Source organism: Tinamus guttatus, unplaced genomic scaffold, assembly GCF_059628265.1.
Source record: "Tinamus guttatus ecotype Peru unplaced genomic scaffold, ASM5962826v1 Tinamus_guttatus_pri_ptg000563l, whole genome shotgun sequence".
Taxonomy (NCBI): domain Eukaryota; kingdom Metazoa; phylum Chordata; class Aves; order Tinamiformes; family Tinamidae; genus Tinamus; species Tinamus guttatus.
The window spans coordinates 2,205,743-2,230,961 of record NW_028289097.1 but is presented as its reverse complement, the minus strand read 5'-3'; the positions used below and the strand labels follow the sequence as shown (position 1 = coordinate 2,230,961).

The following is a 25,219-nucleotide window of genomic DNA, read 5'->3' as shown; positions in this document are numbered from 1 at the left end:
ACCAAAGCCTGTGGGAAAGTTTTGCAATTATAGTGACTCTAATGGATTTGTTTAATGTCAAAAAAACCCGTTTGCTTTCTAATTCTGTGTCACGTGGTTCCCTGATTGCGTGGTGCACAGCAGTGTGGCTACCAAAACTGAGTCTTGCAATCCGAAGCCCTCAGGAAGTCAGTGTTTTTAAACTCCGGGCTCTTCTCTAACGGGGCAGTATTTACGAGCATCTGCCTTTGGTGAAAAAAAGTGGCTTTTTTGACGCCTCGGGTAGTTGCACAAGGAGCTTTGAGCTGCAGCCTTTGCTTTACGTGTGCGTTTTGCATTCCCCCCTGGTGAAACTCTGCTAAAAATGAATGTGAAAAAAAAAAGGAGAAAACCACCCGTTCGTGATGTCCTGGTCGTGTTTTGGTCGGTCAGTTCCCCCTCCCTGTCCTCTCTCCTTCGCCCCGTGCCAATGGCCCCGTCCCGCCGTCACGGGCGCTGCCGGGCCCGTCTCTCCCACACAATCATTGCTCTGGGCAGGCACTTGCTCCAGACCCCGTTTCTTCAAGCCCTTCTGTGAAATTTCTTTTTATCCACTCAAATAGCCGGCATTCTTCTGGCATTGCTTGTTTTTTTCCTTTCTTTTTCCTTTAATGTTTAGAGCGGATGTTTGCTGTGTTTTCAGGTCTTTCCACTCGGGGTAGTGCCTCGTTTGCCCGACACTCTCAACCTACTCTCTCTTTTTTTGGATGTTCTTGGTGGGCAAGAGAAAACGAGTCATGCCTGGGGTTGAAGTGTTGATTTAAGAATAATATAGTCCCTGACGAAACAGTAAGTAATCCTTTGTGGAAAATCATCCTCATAGACTGTTTGTGTAAAATAATTCAAAACACAATGCTAGCCTGGTGCAAACATTTCTAGGAAACACAGCGAAGGGGCTGTCCCTCTGCGAGTGCCAGGAGAGAAGGTGGCAGGAAGCCCTGGGCTGCTCCACGAGTGCTCTGCTCCTGGCTTCGCTTCTTTACGGTGCCCAGCACCCTCGGGGGCTTGGAGCACCCGTCGTGTGCCCAAGCCTCTCCCGTTGCTGTCGTCCTCCCCCGGCTTTTGTACCCCCGTGTCAAGGGAGCATCGTCGGAGAAGATCCCAGCGGTTCCGTGTCTCTCGCTCTGAGAGCAGCGCTCGCGTTTTGCCTTGTTTTTTGCCCTGTTTTTTGCCTCCATTTGCTACCGTGCCCGAGCGGGTTCCCTTTCGCACCGGTGTGTTTTTCTGCAAAACTCGCGCCAGGGCAAATCCTGCTGTTGGGTCACGGTGTCAACCCAAGGCTGGGAGAGCTCAGAGATCAGCAGTGGTTTCAAAATGAGCCTCCGAGTTGTGTTTGCCAGGCCGGGAGGCTGAAAAGCCCCCGGGAGAAGCGGTGAGGAGGCCGCAGGGCTCCGCGGTGCCGGGGCGGCCGCCGTGAGCCCGGGGCGCCCCGTGGTTCCGCACTCGGGAGCTTGGGAAAGGGGCTTTGTGCTCCAGGTGGGCTCTCCAAGGCGCGGAGGGGGCCTCTCGCTTCCCGCTTCCCCCTTTTCCCGCTCCGCGGGGGTGCCGGCCGTGCCGGCGTGGCTCAGCGCGGTGTCTCCCCAGGAACGCGGCGCAGGAGGGGAGGCCATGACCACCGACGAGGCCACCAGAAGCGAAGGGGAGGTGCAGGCGGCGGCGCTGGCGGAGCGCGGTGAGGACATCACGCCCGCCCGAGACCGAGGGGTCCTCAAGGTGAGGCCGGCGGCGGCGCCCCCGGGCCAGCCACGGAGCAGGGAACAGGGTGGACTCTCCCACCTCCCAGCCCTCCGATGGGCTGGTGCTTCCAGGACTCCCAGTTTGATCCCTTTGGAAGCACGGGGAGATGAGCGTGTCCGGTGTCACTCAGAGTAACCGAGGCTGGAGTGGCATTTGAGCCACAAACTGCAGCACTGCTTCAGTCAGCTCAGTGAATTTCCCTGCTGCTGTGTTTCTAATCAGATTATTAGCTGTAAATCCACAAAGCATTTCTGTGTGTGACTCACAGACATTAGAAAGAGCACATTACTTAGGTCATCTCCTCTGCTCTATACCCCCCTTTTCATATTCACGGCCATTTCTGGATCGTTCTCCTACCCAGCGCTTGCTCTTCTCCAGTTCAATAGGACCTTTCCTCTAATAATAGCATCCTCCCCTGCCTCCATCCTGAGCCTGAGAACTGCTTGTTCCAGGCTGTAGCATTACCAAAAAAAAAAAAAAGTGTTGACAAGAAGCAAGTAGTGAAATGACACACCCCTGCGAGGAGAGTTCGTACGGACAGAAAATAAGTAGATTTGCCTTCGCTTTGGGTTTCTGGCCGTGCTGTTTGCTCAGACACCTCTGCCGAGCGTCAAGCGCCGGTCCTGGGCCGAGCTCTGCCCGGCCGCCGCGCGTCGCGGCTCGAGGCTGCGCCTGGGGCTGGTGAAACGGCTCCTTCTCTCTCTCCAGCTTTCCCATGGGATAGGGCGGCATCGGGAGACTGGCTCGGGTGTGGGACAGCAGCGGTAGCTGCTTCTCGCTCTCTTCCCTAGATTATTAAAAGGCCTGGCCATGAGGATGAGTGTCCCATGATCGGAGACAAGGTGTACGTGCACTACAAAGGAAAACTGGCCAATGGCAAGAAATTCGACTCGAGCCGCGACCGGAACGAGCCGTTTATCTTCAGCCTGGGCAAAGGTAAGGAGCGGGGCCGCAAGGAGCAGGACCACAGGCTGCAAGGAGCGGGACTAGGGACTGGAAGGAGTGGGATCGTGGGCTGGAAGGAGCAGGACTAGGGGCTGGAAGGAGTGGGATCGTGGGCTGGAAGGAGTGGGATCGTGGGCTGGAAGGAGCGGGATCGTGGACTGCAAGGAGCAGGACCAGGGACTGGAAGGAGCGGGATCACGGGGCTGGAAGGAGCAGGACTAGGGGCTGGAAGGAGTGGGATTACGGGGCTGCAAGGAGTGGGATCGTGGGGCTGGAAGAAGCGGGGTCGCGGGGCTGGAAGGAGCAGGACTAGGGGCTGGAAGGAGCGGGATCGCGGGGCTGGAAGGAGCAGGACTAGGGGCTGGAAGGAGTGGGATCGTGGGCTGGAAGGAGCGGGATCGTGGGACTGCAAGGAGCAGGACCAGGGGCTGGAAGGAGCGAGGTCGCGGGGCTGGAAGGAGCAGGACTAGGGGCTGGAAGGAGCGGGATCGCGGGGCTGCAAGGAGCGGGATCGCAGTTGCCATCCCGTTGTGGCACTGACATGTCTGGGGACAGCGAGCACTGCAGCGCAGAGGGGCCGCCTCAGCCCTGCGTTTTCCAGCTTCTGCATCCTCAGTGCGTTTCTTGCCGGCACCTTCGTTGCGACGCCCCAGCTCTTTTTTCAGCCGCTGCAAATCGTTCTCTCCTGCCTGACCTCTGCCTTTCTCCTAGGCCAGGTAATCAAGGCATGGGACATCGGGGTGGCTACCATGAAGAAGGGAGAGATCTGCTACTTGCTGTGCAAACCAGAATATGCCTACGGCTCTGCTGGCAGTGCCCCCAAAATCCCCTCCAACGCAACCCTCTTTTTCGAGGCAAGTACAGCGTGGAAGCCGGGCTGCCTGGGTGAGCGAGCGCTTTCCCTTCGGCTTTGCCAGCCAGCTCAAAAAAAAAACAGCTTGGATTCCTGAAATGTGTCCCTCCGCTCCAGGAACCGGTGCCAGTGTTTTCTCAGAAATTGTGTGTCTGAACTGGCGAGGCCGCGACCAAAGAGCAGCTCCGCCGCGCGGCCCAGCAGAGAGGCCTGGCTGGGAAGCACGGGGAAAGCGCTGGCACAAAACGGGGAGGACAAATAAGATTCCTGGGTTAAAAACACACGCGGAGCGGAGCAGAACAGCTCGGAAATGCCTTCACGTGCTAAAAAATCGATTAATGCCCCCGGGTGGCATGCGAGCGAGTTCCTGGCATGGCCGAGCAGCGGGTCAGCGGGCTCTGTGTACATGTGTGCTTGGCAGGGCCTCGCAAAGCCTCGGCAGAAGAAACAGGTCCGTCAAATCAAAGCTCAGTCCCTCCAAGTCCTCGCGACGGTTCAGTTGCTTTTTGCACCGCGGATCTGAGCTGGGCTGGTATCATCAGCAAATTAAGTGGAAACTCCCTGTTTTTGGGCTGCCTTTGGAGCCGTTTTCACTGCACCTTCTGGTGCTGTTTGCACTGCACCCTCGCAGCATTCACCAACTTAGTTTTACTTTGTGTTACATTGCAGGTACTGGATGTGGCCCAATTTCTAATAAATTGGGTCTATTATACTGTGGCTTGGAGCTGGCTTTTATGGGCAACTTTTGCTTGTCAGCTGAATGGAGAATTAGTTTGCTTGGCTCTGCAGCCCTAGGATGAACTGTTGCTTTGTGGGTTTTTTGCTGTTTTTCTTCTCTCCTCCCCCTCCATCCAGAGCTCTGCCTAGTGTTGTGTTTTTTTTTTTCTCTCTAACTTTCAGGTTGAGTTGCTTGATTTCAAAGGTGAAGACTTATTTGAGGACGGAGGGATAATTCGGAGAATCAAGAGGAAGGGAGAAGGTTATTCCAACCCAAATGAAGGCGCTACGGTGGAAAGTGAGTATCAGTCTCTCTGCAGCGTATCTCTATAGGCACCAGAGCAGCGAAGTGCCGGTGTGGGATGGGAATGGTGACCCTCTTTGCATTCGGAGAGGGAAGCCTAAATAGGAGCAGCCTGTTTTGTTGCTGCTGTTTGTTTTTTCCTTTATTTTCCCCATTTTTCTCGCAACGCCCCAGCAGAGCGTGCCGGGAGGGCAGCGGTTAACCGCTCTGCGTGGCGGCGTTCGGTGCGTTCACACACAACTCTCCCTTGGCACGGCCCGCTGGCTCTGGGGGTTTGCTGGAAGGCTTCCCACACAGGCAGCTGATGATGGAGTGACCACTTGGATATCACCTGTGCTCTGTTTTCCTAGTCACGCTGGCCCCGAGTCCAGACCCGCTCCAGGTTTGACAACCAGCACCTTTCTGCAAACCCCGGAGCTGCTGGGGAGGCAGCTCCCGCAGGGCATCGGGGCTGTTGCTCCTCTGCTGTCACCCCTGTCCACTTTGCACCTTCCCACTCTTGTTCCACTGTCCAAGCGGCCTCGAGGATGCACTTGTCCTCGTGTCCAGCATGTTGGCTGCCCCGAAAACCCAGGCCCTGGGTTGTCTGGCGTGCAGCTGGTTGAAGTTTCACCTCTTAGCCCTGGTAGCAGGGCAGCCTTCACTTGCTTACGTTACCTGCTGAGTGTTTTGGGCACGTCTCCTTGTCTGAAGGAGGCAATAGGCACTTTCTTTGGACTCCTTGTTCTGATGTTTATCGTCATTTTGGTGGTTTCCATTGCCTCTGCTGCAGAATGGAGCCCTTTCTTTTCCCTTCCGTGTGGCCAGAGGGTTGCTGCTAACTTCTCCTCGCCGCTGACGGGAGGGAGTAAATTAATACAAAGGATTTGCTGAAGTCGGTGAGGTCTTAACTGACATCAGAAATTGGCCCAAAGATAATGAGCTGGGCTCTCATTGAGAGCGCTGTGAACACCCTCTCCATAACCGCGATGGAGTAATTCTGGTCACGTTTCTAGAGCAAACATTGCACATAGGGTGGGAGTTAGGCTAGGGAGAAAGCCAGATTCCTTTTCATTTTATTTTTTTTTCTTCCCAAGAACAACTCAGCCATAGAGCTGGCGCTCGCTCGATATGTGAGGCATTTAGTTTCCTCTCTCCGTTTCGGAGCTTCTGTGCATCAGGAATCTGATTAACTTCCTTCGGCAAACGAGCAATTGGATCTGAACTGTTGCAGCACATAAAACTTCCTGCCTTATACAACTAGTTCTTGCTTTTAGTTCTTTTTTTTACTACTTTTTTAAGGAAAAAAGAGTAATTCTTTCAGAGTCAGATTGGACCTTCTACTGTCACATGTTTAAGAGCATAATTATATACATTGTAACCAGCTGGGAATAGAGTTTCAAGCTTACTTCACTGTATCAAAGGTTAAATTAAAAAAAAAAGGCAGACTAAATATAACTGCAATCATAATTCCTGCATTCCTTCTCAGTCCTGATTTTTTTTTTAAATTATTCTACTTAAACAGGCGTTTAGGCTTGACTCTGGTAGGTAGGTGGGTGCCCAGAGCGGCGGCGTCTCCTGCACGTTTTCTCCTTGACTCGTTCTTGAACATGACACTGGTCTAATTACTCAGAGCAGCACTGAGTCAGGAGGAGGGAAAATGAGTAATCGTTTCTCTGACAGAACCTAAAGAGCCAAATTGCTGGTCTGGAATAACTGTTCAGGGAGAGAATCCTCGTAGCCCTAAAGCCTGCTCTTTTTTTTTTTTTTTTTTTTTCCTTAACCTATTTCAAATGATTGTTTAGTTTTGAGCAAATGCTCAAAGTGGGAGCACACGCACAGTCAAAATAATAGAGATTAATGCCCTCTGAGGCAATCTTGCATAACACACCCTGCCTGTGCAGGGCAGAGATCAGGAACTCTGTGCTAATCCCAGTGGCAACACTTGGGCCGTGCCAGCAGCTTGATTCATAGCGATTTACTAAGGTGGCCTTTAAGTCATTTGGATCTGCCTATACGTGGGGGGCCTGGATACCCTTAAATACGTTCCAGTGTGCAAGGAGGGGAAGGAATAGCACCAGGCAAGCTGGCAGCCTTCCAGGGGAGCATTTTTGGGTAAGATAGGATAGATTTGCAAATGCAACAGTGGGTAACACTGCAAACCTTGCAGAGCTTTGCTCTGTATGGTGCTCTCATCCGATTCCCTTCTCCTGAAACCCTGTGTTAACTCTGGGAGCAGCACGAAGGTGCCTGGAATTGCTGCTATAATTAGCTTGGAAGAAACTGCTTTGCTTCCAAGAGTGAGCATCCCTGGGCTGGTGTTTTTTATAGGTTTGAGTTTTACACACCGTAATTCATAGTTCCGGTTCCTAAAACGCAGGCTGCAGTAGAGATCTGACATTCCAGCTTTTGTTACAACCTTCCCCCCCTTTCCCTCCTCCCCGTTTTAATCTGAGTACAAATTGCTGTCAGCACATCAAGTTCATGTGCCAGCCGCACTCAGTACACTGTGTTCTGAGCTCTTCAAAAACAAAATCGCTGCAGGCACCCAGAGAACAATAAGTCAGTGCTGCAACCGAAGGGATGTGCGGCAGCCCGGCGGGGGCTTTTCTCTCTCTAATCCAAGAGCAACCGCAGCCAAGTGACCTGCTTCAGATAGCGCTGCAATGCTCCTGGAAACCGGAGCGGAGATTTCCGTGTGGCCGGGGTGTTTTTTAGGCGGTGTGAAGCAGGATGAAGCCCCTCCGCTGCCCTAAGGGAAGGGGATGGGGAGCTCGTGTCCCTCGGTGCAGCCCGGGAGCCCCTGCGTGTCCCTTTGCCACCCCTGCGTGGCCACCGCAGGGCTTTGCCGCAGAGCCTGTTGCTGGTCCTTGTGCTCCTCTCCTGCCGCCTCCCGTGATGTCCAGGACAAGGACAAGATGTTTTGTGCCCTGTAGGAACTCGGGTTACACCTCTCGCCAACGCAGGGACTCCGAGACGAGGCGGCAGCGCCCAGCGCTGCGACGGGCAGGACTGGATTTTAGTTCCTGCAACAGCACCCTGTGCTCCGGGCTCCTCTGCCAGAGGTTTTGAAGGAGAAATTCATTTTTGATTCTTTTCCCAGTGGTTTGCAGCGCTCTTTTTGAAGGCAGGGAGAGCACCCAGCACCCCGGACCTCGGGCTGCAAAGCAAACTGGCCGCTTGGAGTGAGGGTCTCTTCTTGCTGAGTGTCTCTGCTGCCTTGTCCTGCTCTCCCTGCTGCACCTGCCTGTGCACGGGGAATATCTTCGGATTTCAGCTCTGCTCTGCGCTAAGGCGAAGCAGCTCATTTCCTTCCAGGCTCTTAGGAAACATATGTCTTCCTCACTCCAAGGGCTGGCAACCCCAGCCCAGCAAGTGCCTGCTGAGTCTTTAAGCATAGTTTTGACAACATTAATCCCTCCTATGAGTTTTTCCTTTTTAAATTTTTAACAGAACACTGAGATTTCTTACAGAATTGTTTTTTTTTGCATATATTTGCCCACACACACGTCTATGCCTTGTGCTTTGGAAACAAAGTGCAAAGAACATCAGCCGTCCCTAAAGCACGTAACCATCTGCAGGACTGAAAAAAGAAAGAACAATCTCGCTTTGGAAATGTAGCCAGAAGTACCAGGTGGCAAATGTCTCGGGTACCTGGTGTCCGCTCGGGCTGTGTTCGTGCCAGCTCCTCTGATGAGAACAGCGTGGCCATTAGCTGAAGATTACAAAAATGTTTATCTTGTACTGCTGGTTCTTAGAGGCGGCAGAACACAGCCTGGTTATTTGAGGTATAAGGTGAGTGTATAGCGCTGTATGGGAGGCTCGTAATCGCCGTGATAAAGTGCTGGGCGTGTGGCAGCTTGCCAGGAGCAATATCCAGTTCCAGTAAGGCTGACTCGAACGGTTTCGTCCGAGGGGAACATATTAGTCACGATGTTTATCTGTTGTCTGGTCCTCGCTCGAGCGCGGCCGGCTCCGCTGCTTTTCAGTCACGCGTCTTTCCCAGCCCTGCCGTCCCTCGCTGGTCACCGGGGGCTCGTTGTGCTGGCCAGCGTCACGGCGGATGGTGGCCCGGCCTCCGCGGCGCTCCGAGTCGGGCAGCTCGGAGCAGATGCCGGCGTCGAGCGGAATTTCCTTGGCACCGTTAACTGCAGCTGTGCAGATCCCAAACGCACTCCCGTTTTCCTCACGACAGCCCACTAAGGCAAAAAATGCCTTATAAAATGCTTATTCCAGAGCTATTTTGTCATGCCAGGGGTGAAACTCTTAGCTGCGGGTGAACGGTGCCCGGTGCGGGTCCTTTTGCTTGGCGTGGGTTGTGGGCAGCCCTGTCTGGAGGCTGGGGGGGTTTGAAGGTTTCTGAAGGTTTGGGTGGGTTTGTTTGTACGTGCTGCGCTGGCATCTCGCTCTGCTCCGCAGTTCACCTGGAGGGATTCTGCGGCGGCACCAGGTTCGACTGCAAAGACGTGAAGTTTGTGGTGGGCGAAGGGGAGGACCACGATATCCCCATCGGAATAGACAAAGCTCTGGAGAAGATGCAGCGGGGCGAGCACTGCATCCTCTACCTGGCGCCACGGTAAGGGACGTTCCCCTCCGGGGACGCGGCGCCGCGGCTCGGAAGCGCTCGGTTCCCAGTGCCCGACGTCGAAGGCCTCCGCACTTCTGCTTCCCTGTCCTTGCAGCTACGGGTTCGGCGAGGCCGGGAAGCCCAAGTACGGCATCCAGGCGAACGCGGAGCTGGTGTACGAGGTGACGCTGAAGAGCTTCGAGAAGGTGAGCGCAGAGGCAGCCTCGCAGAGCCTCCCGGCACGGCGCTTCCCCACAAAACCTTCACCCTTTGTCCCTGGTGCAGCCGCTCCGCGGCCCCTGCTGAAGTAGCTGCGTCAACAGAGATCTCTGTGTTCTTAATTTGTTCTCGTGTGTTGGTTTGTTTTATTTTTCTGGCCGGACTCCAAGGCTGGTTCTCTTATTTGTTCCTTTTGTACTTTTTTTTTTTTTTCCTCCTTCCCTGAGCTGCACAGAGAAGTTCGTGTCCCGCCAGGCGGCTGGAGGAGGGCAGGGCCGCGAGCCGAGCGCTCTGCGGGAGCCGGGACGGGACCGAGCGTCCGTCTGCGGCCACACAGGTGCCGCCTGGCCCGTCTGGGTCCACCTTGGACGTTTCTCCAGGCTGGATTTGCTCCTTAGTCCTAGTGAGAACAGGGATGCGAGAGTGTCGCAGACCCCGGCCTTTGCCGGGAAGTTGTCTCTGCTCACCCTTTTCTTACCCACTGGGGTTTACTTTTCCATCCTGGGAGCTTGCACTGGACAAACCCCATTACTTTTAACGCAGAGCTCAGTGTAAAGTCCTGTACCTGGCACTGATTTACCTCTTGCAGCACCTTCCCACCCTTTTCTGCTCCAAGCTCCAGGTGACTAGTGCTCTGTTCCTCCCTTTATTTTTGCTCCCAGTGAAAATTCCGAAGGGTGCATGTATCCGATGGACGGATACAGGATTTCTTGGTGGCAATACGCTGTCCTCCCGCTAACCCCCAGGGCCACAGCCCACTCCAAGTCATAGCAGAGAGCAAATTTCATCAGTGCTCCAGTGAGTCAGTGGACGGAAGCGCAGGGTTTTGGAGCCAGCGTGTTTACAAAGCCAGGGTCTGTAAAAATGTGAGCCCCGAGGACGCTCCCAGCTCCGCAAGCTTTGGCCGGTTGTGTTTTCTGCTGCCTGATCGCGCCGGGTGTTTATTTGCAGGCCAAAGAGTCGTGGGAGATGGACACCAAAGAAAAGCTGGAGCAGGCTGCCATTGTCAAGGAGAAGGGGACGATGTACTTCAAGGTTTGTAAACTTGGCCAAAGCTGAATTGGCACGAGGGGACTTGTGCTGCTTGGGTTTTGAAACAAGTTCCCGTTGACCGTCAGAGAGGCGACTTAGCATTCCTGAGCAGGCGTAAACGGCGGGGAATTCACCCCTCCCAAACGGTGCTGGGCAGGGCGAATCCTTCCCTTCTCCTGCTTTTCCCTCTCCAAAGGCGCTTCAGGAGAGATGTGTCCTTCCCAGAGTGGCATGGGGCTGCACTTGTCCTCCTGTTACACCCTTGCAGCTTTGTTTGGGATTGGAAAGGGGAAACTTTGCTGTCATTTCAGCATCATCCCCAGCAGTGTCCCCTGCCACCAATGTCCCCTGTCACCAGTACCAGCAGACATTTGGCCTGAGAGCATCTCCAGGTGCCCCTCTGTAGCCTGGCTCGGCTCTCCAGTGGGGCCCAACACCTGCAGCTCCAGGGAAACTCCAGTGTGTTTGTCAGTACCTTGGCACTGCACCATCCTCTTTCCTTTATTTACTTAACACACCATATGTTAAACTCCATAACTTTCCAGAACGCTTTGGAAGCAGATCTGCTTCGGTTTGTCTGCTCAGGTTCCTCAAGCCCAGTCTTCTTTGCTCCATCCCAGGAAGGCAAGTACTTGCAGGCAGTGATCCAGTACGGAAAGATTGTGTCGTGGTTAGAGATGGAGTATGGCTTATCCGAGAAGGAGTCAAAAGCTTCAGATTCCTTCTTGCTGGCTGCCTTCCTCAACCTGGCCATGTGCTACCTGAAGCTGCGCGAGTACACCAAAGCCGTCGAGTGCTGCGATAAGGTAAAGGCATGCGAGCCCATGGGCTGCAGGGTGCTTTTTCTGCCTACTTCTATTGAGAGTTTGGGGCTTTTTTTGCTCTTTTTTCCTCTCCCATATTGAATTTCTCTGCACCAGAAGCCATTTGCAAACTCTGGTGCATTGAGGGTGTCCCTTCTGTACCTCCTGTTTTTGGGGTGTTCACAAATGCTGCATGTTTTGAGAATGCAGAAGCAAAAGGTATCTTTGGAATTCAAAATTCAGCTGTCTGCAGGCTGGATCTTTGTGCTCCTCTGTGTCAGGAAAGTGTTATTTCTTGTACAAAGGCTTAGATTTAAGACTACGTCATACAGGGAAAATAGTAAAGCTAGCTGTCTTAAAAGGTAAGTTGTCAGTGAGATGCTTGTAGGACTGTCAGCTACATGAAATTCTTCCTAAAGGAAAGCAATGTGATTGCTAAACTGAGGAGACAAAAACACATTTAATCCACAGCAGTTCATCAGCTGTCCTCACTCTGAGCTCTCTGCTCCTCTGGGCTCAGGTTTAGCATTTACCCAGGAATTCTTGCTCGTATGGGTTTGTCTCCCACTTGTTCCCTCGCTTTTGCGGGGGGTTTATGCAGTTAGAAATATCTAACTAAAATATATTAATGACCTGCCAACTGATAATGGAGATGAGTAAATTTTTGCAGGGCAAATTGTGAGCACTCTGGAGACTTGACACCTTCTTTCTTGTCCTGATTTCCTTATGCTTAATGAGGCCTCAAACCTAACGAGCTCTTTGAAAGAGGCCCAGGTGACATTAGCAGAGCACTGATAAACCAGCGGGATCCCGGCTTGCACAACAAGCTACTGCATAACTACTGGACTGCACATCATGGACCACTTCTTGGTAGCATCTTCCTTTTTGCATTTTCAGCAAGAGGGAAGTACCTTTGCTTTACTCTGTGCTTAGTTACAGGCGGTATAAAATGGCATTAGTATGAGGCAGTAGTATGAGTACTGCTGAGCAGCAAATACTCTGTGTCATCAGGGAGTGACACTGGGTCAGGCTTTCACTGTCGTGAGGCTGTCGTGATGTCTGCACCGCTGTGTCCTGCTAACGTGGGGCCGTGTGTTTCCAGGCACTAGGGCTGGATCAGGACAACGAAAAGGGTCTGTACAGGAGGGGAGAAGCCCGACTGTTAATGAATGAATTTGAACTGGCCAAAGGCGACTTCCAAAAAGTGCTGGAAGTGAATCCACAGAACAAGGCTGCCAAGTCCCAGATCTCCGTGTGCCAGAAGAAGACGAAGGAGCACAACGAGCGGGACAGGAGGATATACGCCAACATGTTCAAGAAGTTTGCGGAGAGAGATGCAGCGCAGGTGCCAAAGCCCATTCTGGGTGACCGTCTAGCTCTGTGTTGGGGGTTGCCCATCATGAGAAGAGGTTATGGGTTGGGATGGGGATGCACAGAGGGATCGGTGGGTCTGGAAGCACCGAATCCCCCGGTGGGCACAGGCTGCGGATAGAGCCCACTGGGAAAAGCCACTGCCTGTTTTCTGGCCTCTCCAATGCAGAGGCTGTTGTCGGGCTGTCATTATCAATAGGAGCATTGACAGTGTGTGCTCCTGACAGCCGATCACAGGTTTGGCATTTGTATTGAATTTTGCTTTTCTAAGCTCTAGGGGCTGTTGGTGGCCTCCCTGGTCGCCAGCACTCGGGGTAAAATGAAATGTCACCCCGGCTCTGGCAGGGCCACGGGTATTCTGAGACATGATAGTATGGATTTCCTGAATTTTGTAATGGAATATGCTGCTCCTCTCGTACGAGAGAGCTCGCTTGCTTATGACAGGCTCCCGTCCAAAATTCCTCCCAACAAAACCCGATGCAGGGTGTTCTGTAACAAGAGAGGACACGGCTCTGCAGCCGGGCTCCACGGGTCGCTTCTAGCGCAGTCTCTTCTGAACAAGTGCCCGCGAAGGAGCCTCTGGAAGGAATGACAGGGAAGGTTCCTAGAGCAGCTGGACTTGCTGAACAGAGGCAGAAAGTGGGGCCACTTGGGCGAGCTGCCCCGAGACTGGTGCTATAGCAGTTTGTGATACTGGGTAACCTTCCAAGAAGCAGGTTTTAAGAGTAATAGTTATCCCTGCAGCAGGCATAAGATTTTCCTGTTTCCGCCTGCTCCAAGCCGTGACTCTGCCCCATTTCCTTTATTTCCTCCATGCCCATGTGGTAAGATCGCTCTGTGATGACATCCCGTGTCCCTTGGGGCAGGTCCCATTATACCCAATGAATCCGATACCTTCCCAAATTGCTCCCTTGCCCCCAGGGCCCCTTTGCCAAGGGAAGCAGAGTTTCATCTCCGGGATCCGCGACCCTCCGCTCCGAGCGTGCCGCCCCGCGAAGCGCAACGAGGGGGACACGCTGGGCAGCATCCTCGGCTTTGCAGGGTCCCACTGCACTCACCAAAGCGCCTCTTGTGTATCCCTATTTTGCAGGAAGCAGCGAGCAAAACCGGGATGGAAAAAGAAGCAGAAAAAGCCCCCGAAAAGGGGCTAAAAACTCCAGAGTCGGAAGGCAAAGAGGCTGAAGGCCACGTATGATGGAGGAGACGGCGGAAGGGAGACCCTCCTGCCCTCGGCTAGCACCGAAACAGGTTTTCTGCCAGAACTCAGGACTCACCAGTGTTTTCTTGTTGAGCTTGTTACAGTTTGTGTGATTGTGGAAGCAAAAATGCCTCACAAAGAGAAAAAATATCAACCCCAGCTCTCCTGCTGCAAGTGCGCCGAGCAGCAGAGCGCGAGCAGAGGGACGGAGTGGGACCACACCGAGTGGAACAAATAGCTTTTAAAAGGATTTTTATTTTCTTCTTCTTCTTTTAAACTCTTGGCTTTCGGGAGGTTTTACCTAGCCAGCTCATTCCAACTCGTCCGACTTCGAGCGGCGCCCGCGCGGCGTGCCGGCGGCTCCGGAAGGAGTCGGGCCGCGGGGTTGTCCTGTTGCACAGCTCGGTATCGCGTTCGCTTGCGCTCTTGGAGCGCCGCACCGGCACCCGAAAAAATCCGATGGTGCCAACGCGCCGCGTCCGACTGAACAAAGCGCGGGGCGCCCGGGCCTTGGAGCTCGGCAGCATCACGGCCTCGATGCCAGGAGCGGAGAAGCCTCTTTCTCCTCTACCTTCTTCCTTCTCTTCCTCCTGTGCTGACCATAAGGGGTTCGTGGCAGCTGCTCGGGGAACCGAACGATGTTGGGATCTCACCGTGGCTCAAGCAGCGGCTCCCGGAGCGTTTTCTGCGGCGGTGGCTTGCGGGGGGAGGCTCGGGTTTGCTCTCCTGGTGGGTCCTTGCATGTTTTTGAAGGTGTCGCAATGTGAAGCTAGTGATGAGAATTAAACCGTGCTGCCTTTCGGCAATTTCCCTGCTTCCTTTTAGGAAATCGTTACAATGGTTCCCACTTAGTGCTGCTACGGATACTTTTCTCCTCACTTCCGTTGTAACCCTTCTGTTTAGGGATTTATAATTTGGCTTTAAAGTAGTGTTGTTTGGGGAGGGGGGGATTTATTTTAAGTTTGGCCACGTTGCATATTTTATTTTGTTGGACTGCAAAATGCTGCTTTCCAACATCGCTGCTTTCAGGCACTTACTTTGCAGCCTGCGTACTATCAACTAGGTCGAACGTTTTAAATTGGAGTTTTGTAGCTTATTAGGGGTCCATACAAAAAAAATAAATAAATGGCAAAAAAAAAAAAAGAACAAGTGCAAATTTTGTGGTTCAAAAAGGAAACTCTCCATCCCTGCCGCAACGGTGCTGCGGATGGGTGTTTTTTCAGTTGTGCGCTGAGATGTGAGGCCCAACTGTAGCAGGGGGTGACAGATCTGAGCGGGGAGGGCACGTTCCCCTCTCGCTGTTCTGCTGAAACCTCTTTTTCCAACCTTGAGGGACACTGTCACTACCTTTTAAGAACAGCCTTTTTTTTTTTTTTAATTATTTTTGTTGTCTGTTCTTTGTACTACCCCTTTTAAAGCTTGAGAATAAACACCTGGAAGTGCTTCTATTGCTTTTGTTCTCTGTGCAGCACAAGAGGCTGCAGTGGGACATGGGATGTGCTCTCCCTGTTATCCGCATCATGCCAGATCCCGCCTGGACACGCGCCCGGCGCGAGCCGGAGCCCGGGGAGCTGTGAGGAGGTTGCAGAGCTCGGCCGTGCTCCCCTGTGGGCCGGGGAGCATCGTGCGGTAACGTGGGGACTGCACAGGGAGCAGAGGAGTGAAACAGCAATGGTTGCGAAAGGGGAAGGGTAAAAGCACAGGGTGTTACCGCATGGGGTGTTAAAACATGGGGTGTCACCGCACCCTGGGCTTTTTTGCTGCCTGCATCACCATCCTTTCAGAGGTGGACTTCGGAGGGGGAATATCCCTTGGGGAAGAGCTAGACGTGATGGCCCCGATGGCCCCAACGATGGGGGTAGACGTAGTGGCCTCCGGGGACAGGGGTAGACGTGATGGCCCCAGCCGGGGTAGACGTGATGGCCTCCTGGGCGGGGTAGACGTGGTGGCCCCAGCCAGGGTAGACGTGATGGCCCCGGCCGGCCCGCGGCCCCCGAGCTGCCGCTGGGTTCGGTCCCCGCCGCGGCCCCGAGAGCTCCGTGCCGGGACGGCGACACTCCGGTGCCCCCTAGCGGCGGCGAGAGCCAAGGCCAGGCGGGTCCCCGTCCCCTCCCTGCTCCCGCTTCCTTGCTCCAACCTGGTTCCTTTTCCAACCGAGAAGCCGCAGCACCGCCGGGAGCAGCGGGGCCAAGTGAAGGCGCCGTGATTCGGCGCCTGGGGAGGCTGCAGAGACCTTCCCCGGACAAGCGCCCGCAGCGCCCCGTGCGCCGCCGCACTGGGACAGGGTCGGTCTGGCCCGGATGCTGCCCCACGCCAGCGCTTGAGGTGTTTTCCTGCTCCATCTGCCCTAGCGGAAAGTATTTTCAGGCCCTGCTCTTGGTGGCGGCTTTGAGATGCAGCAAGTGGCCTTCAAAGGGGACTAATTTAAGTAGATTAAATATAGAAAAATATTAATAATATATTAATAAGGACTATTAAGGAAGTCAACCCCCAGCATCCAAGGACAGGAGCCCAACATCCAGCAGCTCATCCCAGCCCTGTCCCGTGCCGAAGGAGCTCAGGGCAAGAGGCGGCTGCTCCCAGCAGGGAGCCCACAGGCCCTTTGGGCCCGGATTACGGGGCCAGCTGGCACGTCCTGCGCCTCCCCGGCTGCTCCTGAAATCCTCTTACCCGGGAGAGGCGAATAAAAAGTGAGTGGGCTCTGCCGGGCTGCGCCGGCGGGGACGCGGGCGGCCGCGGGGCTGCGATGCCGCTGCACACCGAGATCCTGCGCGAGGTCTGGGCCGCGGAGAGGTGAGCGCAGCGCGTTTGGGAGAGCCCCCGCGCTGCCATGGGGCACCCCGGGCTCGTTGCAAGGGGGGACTTGTCCAAATTAACCCTTCCGGCACCCACCTTTGAGACGGGGCTCAGCAGCAGTCGAGCTGGGCAGGGAGTGGGCTCGGTGGAGCTCACCGGGGAGCTACTCCAGGTGGGAGTGAAAGGCTGTAGTTTCCTTCCCCTTGAGAAAACTGGCTCCATGGCAGTATCAGAAATTCTCCTTTTGCCCCAAACCAGCCCACTGTCTCCCAGCACCGAGGTTTTACAGAACAAAACACTTTGGAGGAAGGAGTGGGGCTTGGACTGTTTGTCCATGCAGCAAGGGAGCGGGAGCAGGGCTGGGGCTTTGCTGCCTGCACAGGGCTCCGAGAGCTCCCCAAGGCAGGTTGTGCCCCCAAGCCCTCCAGGCAGCTTCCTGTGGGTCCCACTCCCTTTGGAGCTGTCCCTTTGCCGTATGGGTGGGGGGAGAGGGCCCTGTAGTGCTGGGCTGCAGCATCCCGGTGTGCTTAATCCTCCCCCCAAGTCCCCAAAACGAGGTGAAAGGCTTCACCCCTCTGCTTCTTGCCCCCACGCAGCATGGACGAGGAGCCTGGCAGCCCCCAGTCCCACAAGCCCAAGCAGGTGAGGAAATCGGCCGCGGGGCAGCGGGTGCCCCCTGCACACGTGGTCCTCCCGCTTTCCTAGTGGCCGGTGGCTTTTCAGCTCGGCTGGGCATCCCGAGAGCCCGTGTCCCCTGCAAAACGCCAAAAAGGAGGCAACAGCCCCAAGAAGCATGGGGCGAAGCATCCCAATCCTCTTGCAAAATGTCTTGGGTTGCAACACACGGCCCCTGCACCACGGGATCTGCCCTTGGGGGATTCTTTCCCGCCAAACCCTTGGCAGAGAGGTGGAAACGTTCTCAATGCGGTGGAAGACGCACCCCTAATCCGGGCAGGATTACTTATGTCACCTTTCCATGCTGACACCGTGGGCCCACATGTTTATGGTCCAGCTAATTGCCATGACGGCACGCTCCGTGTTGCATTAATCAGCGTTATTTATAGCAGGGGCTCAGCAGGATTAGGGGGGCTGCATCTAATCCCTGAGCTTCCGCATGGCCTTGCTTCACGCTGACCTCAATCCCCACGTAACCGTGTTCCTGCCGGCTATTCCCGGGCACGGCACTGCCTCCTGCCATCCCATCCGAGTGGGTGGCGATGGGGGCGAGAGGCAGCGGGTGCCCAGCTTGGCTCGACCTGCCCCGTCATCCATGTCCCAGCTCATCCGATGGGTCCCTCCCCATCCCACCAAGGGGGTAAATCACAGAGGGCCTCTGGCCGTTGATGACCACATGCCCGTCCCGATGGCCACTTCTGCGGGCAGGGAGGGAGGACTGTGCCCAGCAGCGGTGACGCCTTCCCTAGCATCCAGCAGAGGAAACTCCAGCCCAGCTCATCTCACCCCATCCCAGGGGCTGGGGTCTTGTGCAGCCCAAACAGCAGCAGCAGGAAGGAGGCTGCCTAATTCATCCAAGGGTCTTCTGGATGCACCAAGATCCCGTGTTTGAAGCCCCCAGTGAGCACGCGGAGCCCATCCCGAACGCTCTCCAAGGGCGCTGGGGAGAGGAGCGCTCTGTCCCATTGCCCTTTCCCAGGGTGGTGACGGTGTCCGTGCTCACAGGATGCCACAGCGGGGATGTTCCTCCTTCCGTGCAAAGCCCAAATCAACACGTTTTGGAAAGGGCTCCCCCATATTTAATAGTGGGGGCGGCCGTTAGGAGAGTGAGGAGGAGAATGGGCCGTTCCCTGTCTCCCGCAGCCGCGGCCAGTGCAGAAGCTGAAGAAGAAGCGGCAGGAGCCTGTGCTGGAGGTCAAACCCCGGAGGTTGAAGGTGAAGAAGGCGGCAGACTCAGGCACCACAGAGGAGCCCTGTGTCCCAGCCCAGGGTGAGCGGCAGGGCCGGAGACCACCCTCTGGCACAGGGATGGAGGGGACGGCTTTCGCCATGGGTCCCATCCCAGTGCCATCCACCTCGGGGCTCTCCTGATGCACACAGGTGTCAAGAAGCTGAGGAAGAAGAAGGAGGAGAAAGGGGAGGAAGAGGGCGACAAGGACTCCCATGCTAAATCCAAAGAGCCCCGGAGGAAGAAGGAGCCTCCTTCCACCCCTGTCCATGTTGCCAAGGTTGTGAAGAAGAAGCAAGGTGAGGAGACACCCACGGGTGGTGGGTCCCCGTGCTCGGTGTTCCGTGTCCCAGCGTGTCCCGTCCCGGTGTGTCACGTCCCCCAGCCCGTCCACAGCCACGAGATGGCGGTAGCCTTTGCGCACCCGCTGCTCCATCGCCCTGGCCGGTGTTTTAGCTGTTTTGTCCTCACTGGACAGAGCCTGCTGAGGACTCAGAGGATGAGGAGGAGGGGGAGGAGGAGGAAGAGGAGGTGGTGAATAAAGATCCACCAAAGAAACTCAAGAAGAAGGTGCCCAAGGAGACGCCCTCGGGCGAGGGCAAGGAGAAGAAGGCGAAGCTGAGGGGTGAGCACCGTGGCGGGTGAAACCTGCCAGGGTCCAGTGACGTGAGAACATCCTGTGGGGTCCATGTGACCCCCCCACTCTGGTCTGCCCGGTCCCACTAGGAGACAAGAACGAGTCTGAAGGCAAAGCCAAGTCTGCCCGAAGCACCAAGAAGGAACAGACATCCATGTTCCAAGTCAACGGCGAGAAGAAGGAGAAGAAGAGCAAGAAGAAAGGTAGGGGAACGAGGGGGGGCCCCGACAGTGCGCCCCGTCAACGGGTGCCCTGTGACACCCGCCACGTCCCACAGCCGCTGCCAGTAGCGATGAGGAGGACGACTCCGACGCCAGCACCAAGCCCATCCGGTCAGAGAAGAAGAACCCGGCATCCCTCTTCCAGACGGGCGGGGACCCCCCCAAGGAGAAGAAGACCAAGAAGAAAGGTGGGAGCCGGGTGGATCTGGGCAGAGGAGAGGGACCCCCCTCTGCCTCCAGTGGTACCACCATGGGCTCCGCTTTGGGAGGTCCCTGGGGTGGAGGGGTCTGGGCGGGCACCTCATCCCCCACTTGGAGGCCATGACACCACTGAGGCATGCTGAAGAGCCTGGTGGCTCTTCACTCCCCAACACCCCTCACCGTTCCTGTGTCTCCCCCCTCAGCCGTCCACAAATCCGCGGACACCGGGAGTGCGGAGCAGAGCCCGGAGCTGAGGAACTCCAACAGGAAGGGCAAGGGCAGGAAGGCCAAGAAGGTGAGGAGTTTGGCAGGGGGGTTGCCTGGGGAGGCCTTGCCCGGTGTGGGGGGGCCAGGGCCACCTTTGCTGACGTCCCCTCGGCCACCGCGGGGCGGTGGCAGAAGGAGGAGCGGGCGCCGTCGCCCCCCGTGGAGGTGGACAACCTGGAGGAGTTCGTGCTGCGCCCGGCGCCGCAGGGCCTGAGCGTCAAGTGCCGCGTGACGCGGGACAAGAGGGGCATGGACCGGGGGCTCTACCCCACCTACTACCTCCATCTGGACAACGACAAGAAGGTGGGCGGCCGCAGGGGGACCGGGGTGGCCCGGGGACCCCCCTGGCACAGCCACCACAGGCTGTGACGCCCACGGTGACGTCCAGGTGTTCCTGCTGGCCGGGCGGAAGCGCAAGAAGAGCAAGACCTCCAACTACCTCATCTCCATCGACCCCACGGACTTGTCGCGCGGCGGCGAGAACTTCATCGGGAAGCTGAGGCAGGAGCCCCCCGGCGCCCCATTCTTCCCCTTGCTGGGCCCCACGTCTCCATTTCCCCCACAACCTCCCTGCCCTCGGTGTGTTGAGCTGCGCAGGGCTCAGCCCGGCCATGCGGGATGTTCCCGGGGGGATGTTCATGTGTGTGTGTCCCTGGTGGGGGAGAACAGGCTCTCCCAGTTCCTGCCGGGAGAGGGAGGCAGGTCGGGGCTGGAAGGAGCCCCCGAGCGTCCCAGCAAGCAAGTCCCGGCTGGCAAGTCCCTGAGCGCAGGAGTGGGGACGGCAGCGGCGGCCGCCCTCACCGGGGTCCCTTCTGTGTCCTCCCGCCCTGCAGGTCCAACCTCATGGGCACCAAGTTCACCGTGTTCGACAACGGGGCCAACCCTGACCGTGCCAACGCCGACTGGTCCAACGTGCGGCAGGAGCTCTCCGCCGTGGTCTATGTAAGCACCGCGTCCCCCTCCACCAAATGCCGGTGCCGGGGGAGGTCATTATGGTGGGACCACTCAGAGGACCAAGCTGCTTTCACCCATGGGCTCTCTCCATGCAGGAGACCAACGTGTTGGGCTTCAAGGGACCCCGCAAGATGACGGTCATCATCCCCGGGATGAACGCCGACAACGAGAGGGTGCCCATCCGGCCCCGAAACGTATGTCCAGGGGTGCCACATGGGGTGCGGGCGCTCGGGGGTGGCGGGTCCCCCCTCCTCGGTGCTGCTCTTCACACCCCCAGGGCTCTCGCCCTTGGCAGGACAACGACGGGCTGCTCATGAGGTGGCAGAACCGCAACATGGACAACATCATCGAGCTGCACAACAAAGCGCCTGTGTGGAACGACGAGACCCAGTCGTACGTGCTCAACTTTCATGGCCGTGTCACCCACGCCTCTGTCAAAAACTTCCAGATCGTGCACGCTGATGATCGTAAGTTTGTGTCAACAGCGCCTTCTTGCTTGCCCTCCCCCTTTTTTTTAATATTTGCTCAGCCCTGGGTTGCACCTGCAGCGTTGCAGCGCGGCCTCAGTTTGCAGTGTGACACCATGGCCTCGACCTGCAGCATTGCAGCGTGGCCTCGGCTTGCAGTGTTGCAGCGCGGCCTTGCCTTGCAGCATTGCAGCATGGTCTTGGTTTGCAGCGTGGCCTTGGCTTGCAGCATTGCAGCGCGTCCTCGACTTGCAGCATTGCAGCATGGTCTCAGTTTACACCGTTGCAGCGTGGCCTTGGTTGGCAGCCTTGTGGACTGCCCGCCGGCTCCGGTGACACCAGAGGGAACACGCACGTCACCTGTTGCCAGGCAGATTAGGGCAAGGGCAGCTCCTGCAGGGCGCAGAGCACCCCTGGGTGCTGCGGCCCGCGACCCTGGGCATTGGCCCTCCCCGACTCTCCCATCCCTCGGCCGCTGGGCAAAGCCCCACGGCTGCGCTCGGCTCGCGGCACCAGCTGCCGTCCCCGGCCGCTCGTCACCTGTCCCCTCCGCTCAGCAGCCCTAAGGCGTCCGGGGTGTTGGGTTACAGGCCAGAAAAAACCTGACGGGGCCCCCGGTTATTTTTACCGATTTCCTGTCACCCTCGCGCCGGTGACAAAGGAAGCCCTGCTCCCACGGGTGCTTCCGAGCACTTTCCGTGCAGCTCCGGATCCCTCTGGATCCCTGATGCCTTGGGAATGGGATGGCTGGGGGGCAGCGTCCTGCTGCGGTTGCGATGGGGAACGGTGGCATTTGGGGAAACTGGGCTGCAAAATGCCAGGCTGCAAAGCCCAGCGCCCGCGGAGTGGCTGGTTTGGGACAGTGGCCGCGGTCGTGGGTGGGCGGGTGGCACTGCACCCAAAACTGAACGCTGGGTGGGCAGAGGCCAGGGGCAACGCGGGTGCCACAGCCACTGTCCCTACCCCGCAGCCGACTACATCGTGATGCAGTTCGGGCGCGTGGCCGACGACGCCTTCACCATGGACTACAACTACCCGCTGTGCGCCGTGCAGGCCTTCGCCATCGCCCTGTCCAGCTTCGACGGCAAGCTGGCCTGCGAGTAGGCAAGGCCGCAGCGCCGGGAGCGCGCCGGGAGCGGGAGCACAGCGGGATGCGGAGCCACCACCGCACCGGGATGCGGCCCCGCCTGCCTCTCGCCACTTCTGTTCCCTCCTTTTGCCGCTTTTGCTGGAGAAGGCGCCGGCGGCGGCACGGAGCTCCCCGGGCACCCCGCGGAGGGCCCCAGGGCTCTGCCGCGCGGCCCCGTCCTCCCGCCCGGACGAGCCAGGGGAGGACGGGCGGCCTCGGGCGCGTGGCGCGCTCGGGCCCGGGGTATATTTAGCAGATGAGCTGCCTGTTATCCTGATTTCATCCCTTTGAGACATTTCTTGGAAGCGAATCCTGGAAGAACGTCCTGCCCTTGCTTGATTTTATTTGTGTCTTCTGCTTTTTCTGGGGGGTTCAGATCTGAACACCGTGGGCCTTAAGGAAGGAAAAGGGTGGGCAGCCTCCTTCAGGCTGCACTTTTTTGTCCCAAAAACACGTGACGATGATGCCAGACTCTGTCCAAGGTCAGGAATGGGCAGCACGGTTGGTGCTGGCAGCCTCCAGGTGGGAATTTGGTGGGACGTGACGGTGCCCTCTGGGCAGGCAGCAGTCCCATCTCGGCCTCGGGAGAGGTGACAGGGACCCGGGCAGCCGGTGCCAACCGTTGGCCAACATCTTCTCTGGCGAGTCCTGGGGGCTCTTTGGACCTTGGCTGAGCATTTTCCGAAAGCTGCATCGATCCAGACCCGGTGACACTGATGGAAGCAGATCTCTATGAGCCTCGCTGTGGTGGTCCCCACTAGTGGACCGTGGGCTCCTGTCCCTGTAGCCACCCGAATCCCCTCTGTTTCACCCCTTGCTTTCTGCAACCCGCCCCAAGTTCTCAATTCCCGTTTGCTGCAGCAAGAGCAACCAAAAAACCAAAACCCCAAAGGGGCGTCCGCGAGCGAGCGCAGGCTCAAGCGAGTGCCTGGAGGAGCAAGGATAGTGCGTGAGCGCGCGGCCCGCGCCACAGCGGCCGCACCAGCCCACCCCAAACCGAGTGTGGCCTCGGGAAGGATTGGGACCCTGAGAGCAGCTCCTGGGGGCCTCGGCTCTAATCCGTTGCAATGTGCATCCAGTTTGGGCGCCGGGAAGTGTGACAGATGCGCGGGCAGGCCAATGAGCGCAGCGGGACCGCGTGCGTGGGCGGGAGAGGAATGCTCGCTGCAAGCAACGCTCCAACCCCAGCGGGAGCCTTATCAGCTCGCGCAGAGCCCGGCGGCTCCAGCATCCTCCGGGAGCAGTTTTCCCGCTGCTGGAGAATGACATCGGCCCTGGGGTGGCAGAGGGGAGAGCAGGAGGCTTGGACAGTTTTCCAGTTGTGAAGAAATTGGAGTTGGAGCTGTGCAGGCGGGCGGCGCGGGGATGGGTTGGAGCCCCGTCGAAGCGCGCGGAGCCGCGTTGCTCGCGCACTGCAAGGACGTGGCATGGATTTGCCCGGGATGCAAAATGCAAACCTGCAAGATTTTTGCGAAAGTGCAAAAAAAATCAATGGATGCTGGGGAAAAAATCACCCATCCCACTTCCAGTGCCACCTGAGGCATCCCAGAGGGAGCCTGCAGCAGCACCGGCTCCCGCAGTGTGCGCTTGGCAGCCTTCACAAGGGATTTGGGCTCCATCTCCCAGCTCCCATAATCAGGAAGGTCCCGTCTGGAGCTGCGGGATCTCGGTGCAGCCCTAGCGGCCCAGCCCGTGTTTTCCAGCCGCTTTTGAGAAGCCAAAGGAATGGGCTTTTAATTAGCGAAGCCGCGGCGGAGAAGTGTCGGCGTTTTACAGCGTCGTAGCTGTTCTTGGTTTGCTGCCCGCGCTCACATGTGCCAGCCGAAAGCAAATATTATTTATGGCGTTGCCACTCGCAGCTCTTTTATATTGTCAGTCGGGAAAGGAAGTTGCTGTTCCCACCAAGCGCACGGAGAAGAGCCCAAAGGCGGAACGAAGACTTCTGAAGGAGGGTGAAAAAGGGGGGATAAAAATGAACAGGGCACAAGCAAAGCACCAAGCCAGGCTCACAGCTCCGGTGCTGCCGGCTCTGGCGCTGCCGGCTCCGGCGCGATGCTCCCGGCTCCCGAGCGTTTTCCCTGCGGCCCAACGCACGCGTGTTGGCTCATGCCTTACTCAGCCCAAACTCCGATTGAACTCAATTAGGGCTGTCATCTCCGGGAGAAGCCGATGTCATTTTTGCCCAAGTAAGGGATGAGTAACGCTGGCTCCCGAAGGGCCTGAGGAAAATCGGAGCCATTTTGCCGCTGTTCCTGGGGTAGATTCGGCCTTCCAGCGCCCAGCCCCAGCGGGTCACGGTGGTTTATTCCCCATCAGAGGGTGCTGAAAGCGCCGGGTGTCACGGAGCTCGCGGCCTCTGCTGCCTTGTTCATGACTGTTGTCCCAGCAGGAAAATCAGGAAAATGTGCATTGGATGAGGCTGCCCGGAGCATCCACTGTCCGAGCAGGGCGCTGGGGGGACCCGATACCTGTCACAGATACCCGTGGCGCGGGGGGACAGTCGCCTTTCCGTGATGCTTCGCCTACCCTCGGACGTGTCCTTGGCCTTGCTCCCAGATAGTTTTCCCTTGGGAAGGGGGAACTGTGGGGGCTGAAAGAGCCTTCCTGGGCACCATGTGCAGAGGAACAGGCCATGAGGATGGGAATGAGGGTGGGCGGAGGAGGATGAGGAAGGGGATGAGGGCATGAAAAGGCGGAGGGAGAGGAGGATGAAGGTGTGCAGAGGGTGATGAACGCAGAAGGATGGCGATGAAGACACAAGGTTGAGGAGTGTGTGGAGGAAGATGAGGGGTGTATGTGGAGGGCGATGCAGGCCCGGGGATGAGGGCACAGAGGGGGAAATTCCGCAGGGACAGAGCCGTGTCCGGCCAGGGCAGCGTGGTTCACTCGGGGCGGGGGGGG

The 25,219-nt window shown here is 57.0% G+C and overlaps 2 protein-coding genes across 2 annotated transcripts; both read left to right on the top strand.

Annotated features, from left to right (window-relative positions):
* Positions 1 to 1,612: 1,612 nt before the first annotated feature.
* Positions 1,613 to 14,009, top strand: FKBP5 (FKBP prolyl isomerase 5). Its single transcript, XM_088534521.1, has 10 exons — positions 1,613 to 1,731; positions 2,547 to 2,691; positions 3,412 to 3,554; positions 4,454 to 4,568; positions 8,973 to 9,129; positions 9,236 to 9,326; positions 10,291 to 10,374; positions 10,992 to 11,177; positions 12,277 to 12,519; positions 13,636 to 14,009. Exons 1-10 carry the CDS (start codon positions 1,627 to 1,629, stop codon positions 13,738 to 13,740), a joined length of 1,374 nt encoding a protein of 457 aa, XP_088390647.1. The 5' UTR covers positions 1,613 to 1,626; the 3' UTR covers positions 13,741 to 14,009.
* A 2,480-nt stretch (positions 14,010 to 16,489) lies between these two features.
* On the top strand, positions 16,490 to 22,293 carry TULP1 (TUB like protein 1). The gene is made up of 14 exons (XM_088534531.1): positions 16,490 to 16,536; positions 17,136 to 17,181; positions 18,373 to 18,484; positions 18,595 to 18,741; positions 18,921 to 19,067; positions 19,169 to 19,282; positions 19,357 to 19,488; positions 19,705 to 19,796; positions 19,901 to 20,071; positions 20,157 to 20,269; positions 20,602 to 20,710; positions 20,818 to 20,916; positions 21,018 to 21,189; positions 22,160 to 22,293. Exons 1-14 carry the CDS (start codon positions 16,490 to 16,492, stop codon positions 22,291 to 22,293), a joined length of 1,635 nt encoding a protein of 544 aa, XP_088390657.1.
* The last annotated feature ends 2,926 nt before the right edge of the window (positions 22,294 to 25,219 follow it).

What these genes read in the sequence shown, in the direction of transcription:
- FKBP5 (XM_088534521.1), top strand. Translation starts at nt 1,627, where the DNA reads ATGACCACCGACGAGGCCACCAGAAGCGAAGGGGAGGTGCAGGCGGCG. An exon ending in TATCTTCAGCCTGGGCAAAG is followed by an intron (nt 2,692 to 3,411) that starts GTAAGGAGCGGG and finishes CCTTTCTCCTAG; the next exon opens with GCCAGGTAATCAAGGCATGG. An exon ending in CGCTGAAGAGCTTCGAGAAG is followed by an intron (nt 9,327 to 10,290) that starts GTGAGCGCAGAG and finishes GTTTATTTGCAG; the next exon opens with GCCAAAGAGTCGTGGGAGAT.
- TULP1 (XM_088534531.1), top strand. Translation starts at nt 16,490, where the DNA reads ATGCCGCTGCACACCGAGATCCTGCGCGAGGTCTGGGCCGCGGAGAG. An exon ending in GAAGAAGGCGAAGCTGAGGG is followed by an intron (nt 19,068 to 19,168) that starts GTGAGCACCGTG and finishes CGGTCCCACTAG; the next exon opens with GAGACAAGAACGAGTCTGAA. An exon ending in GATCGTGCACGCTGATGATC is followed by an intron (nt 21,190 to 22,159) that starts GTAAGTTTGTGT and finishes CCTACCCCGCAG; the next exon opens with CCGACTACATCGTGATGCAG.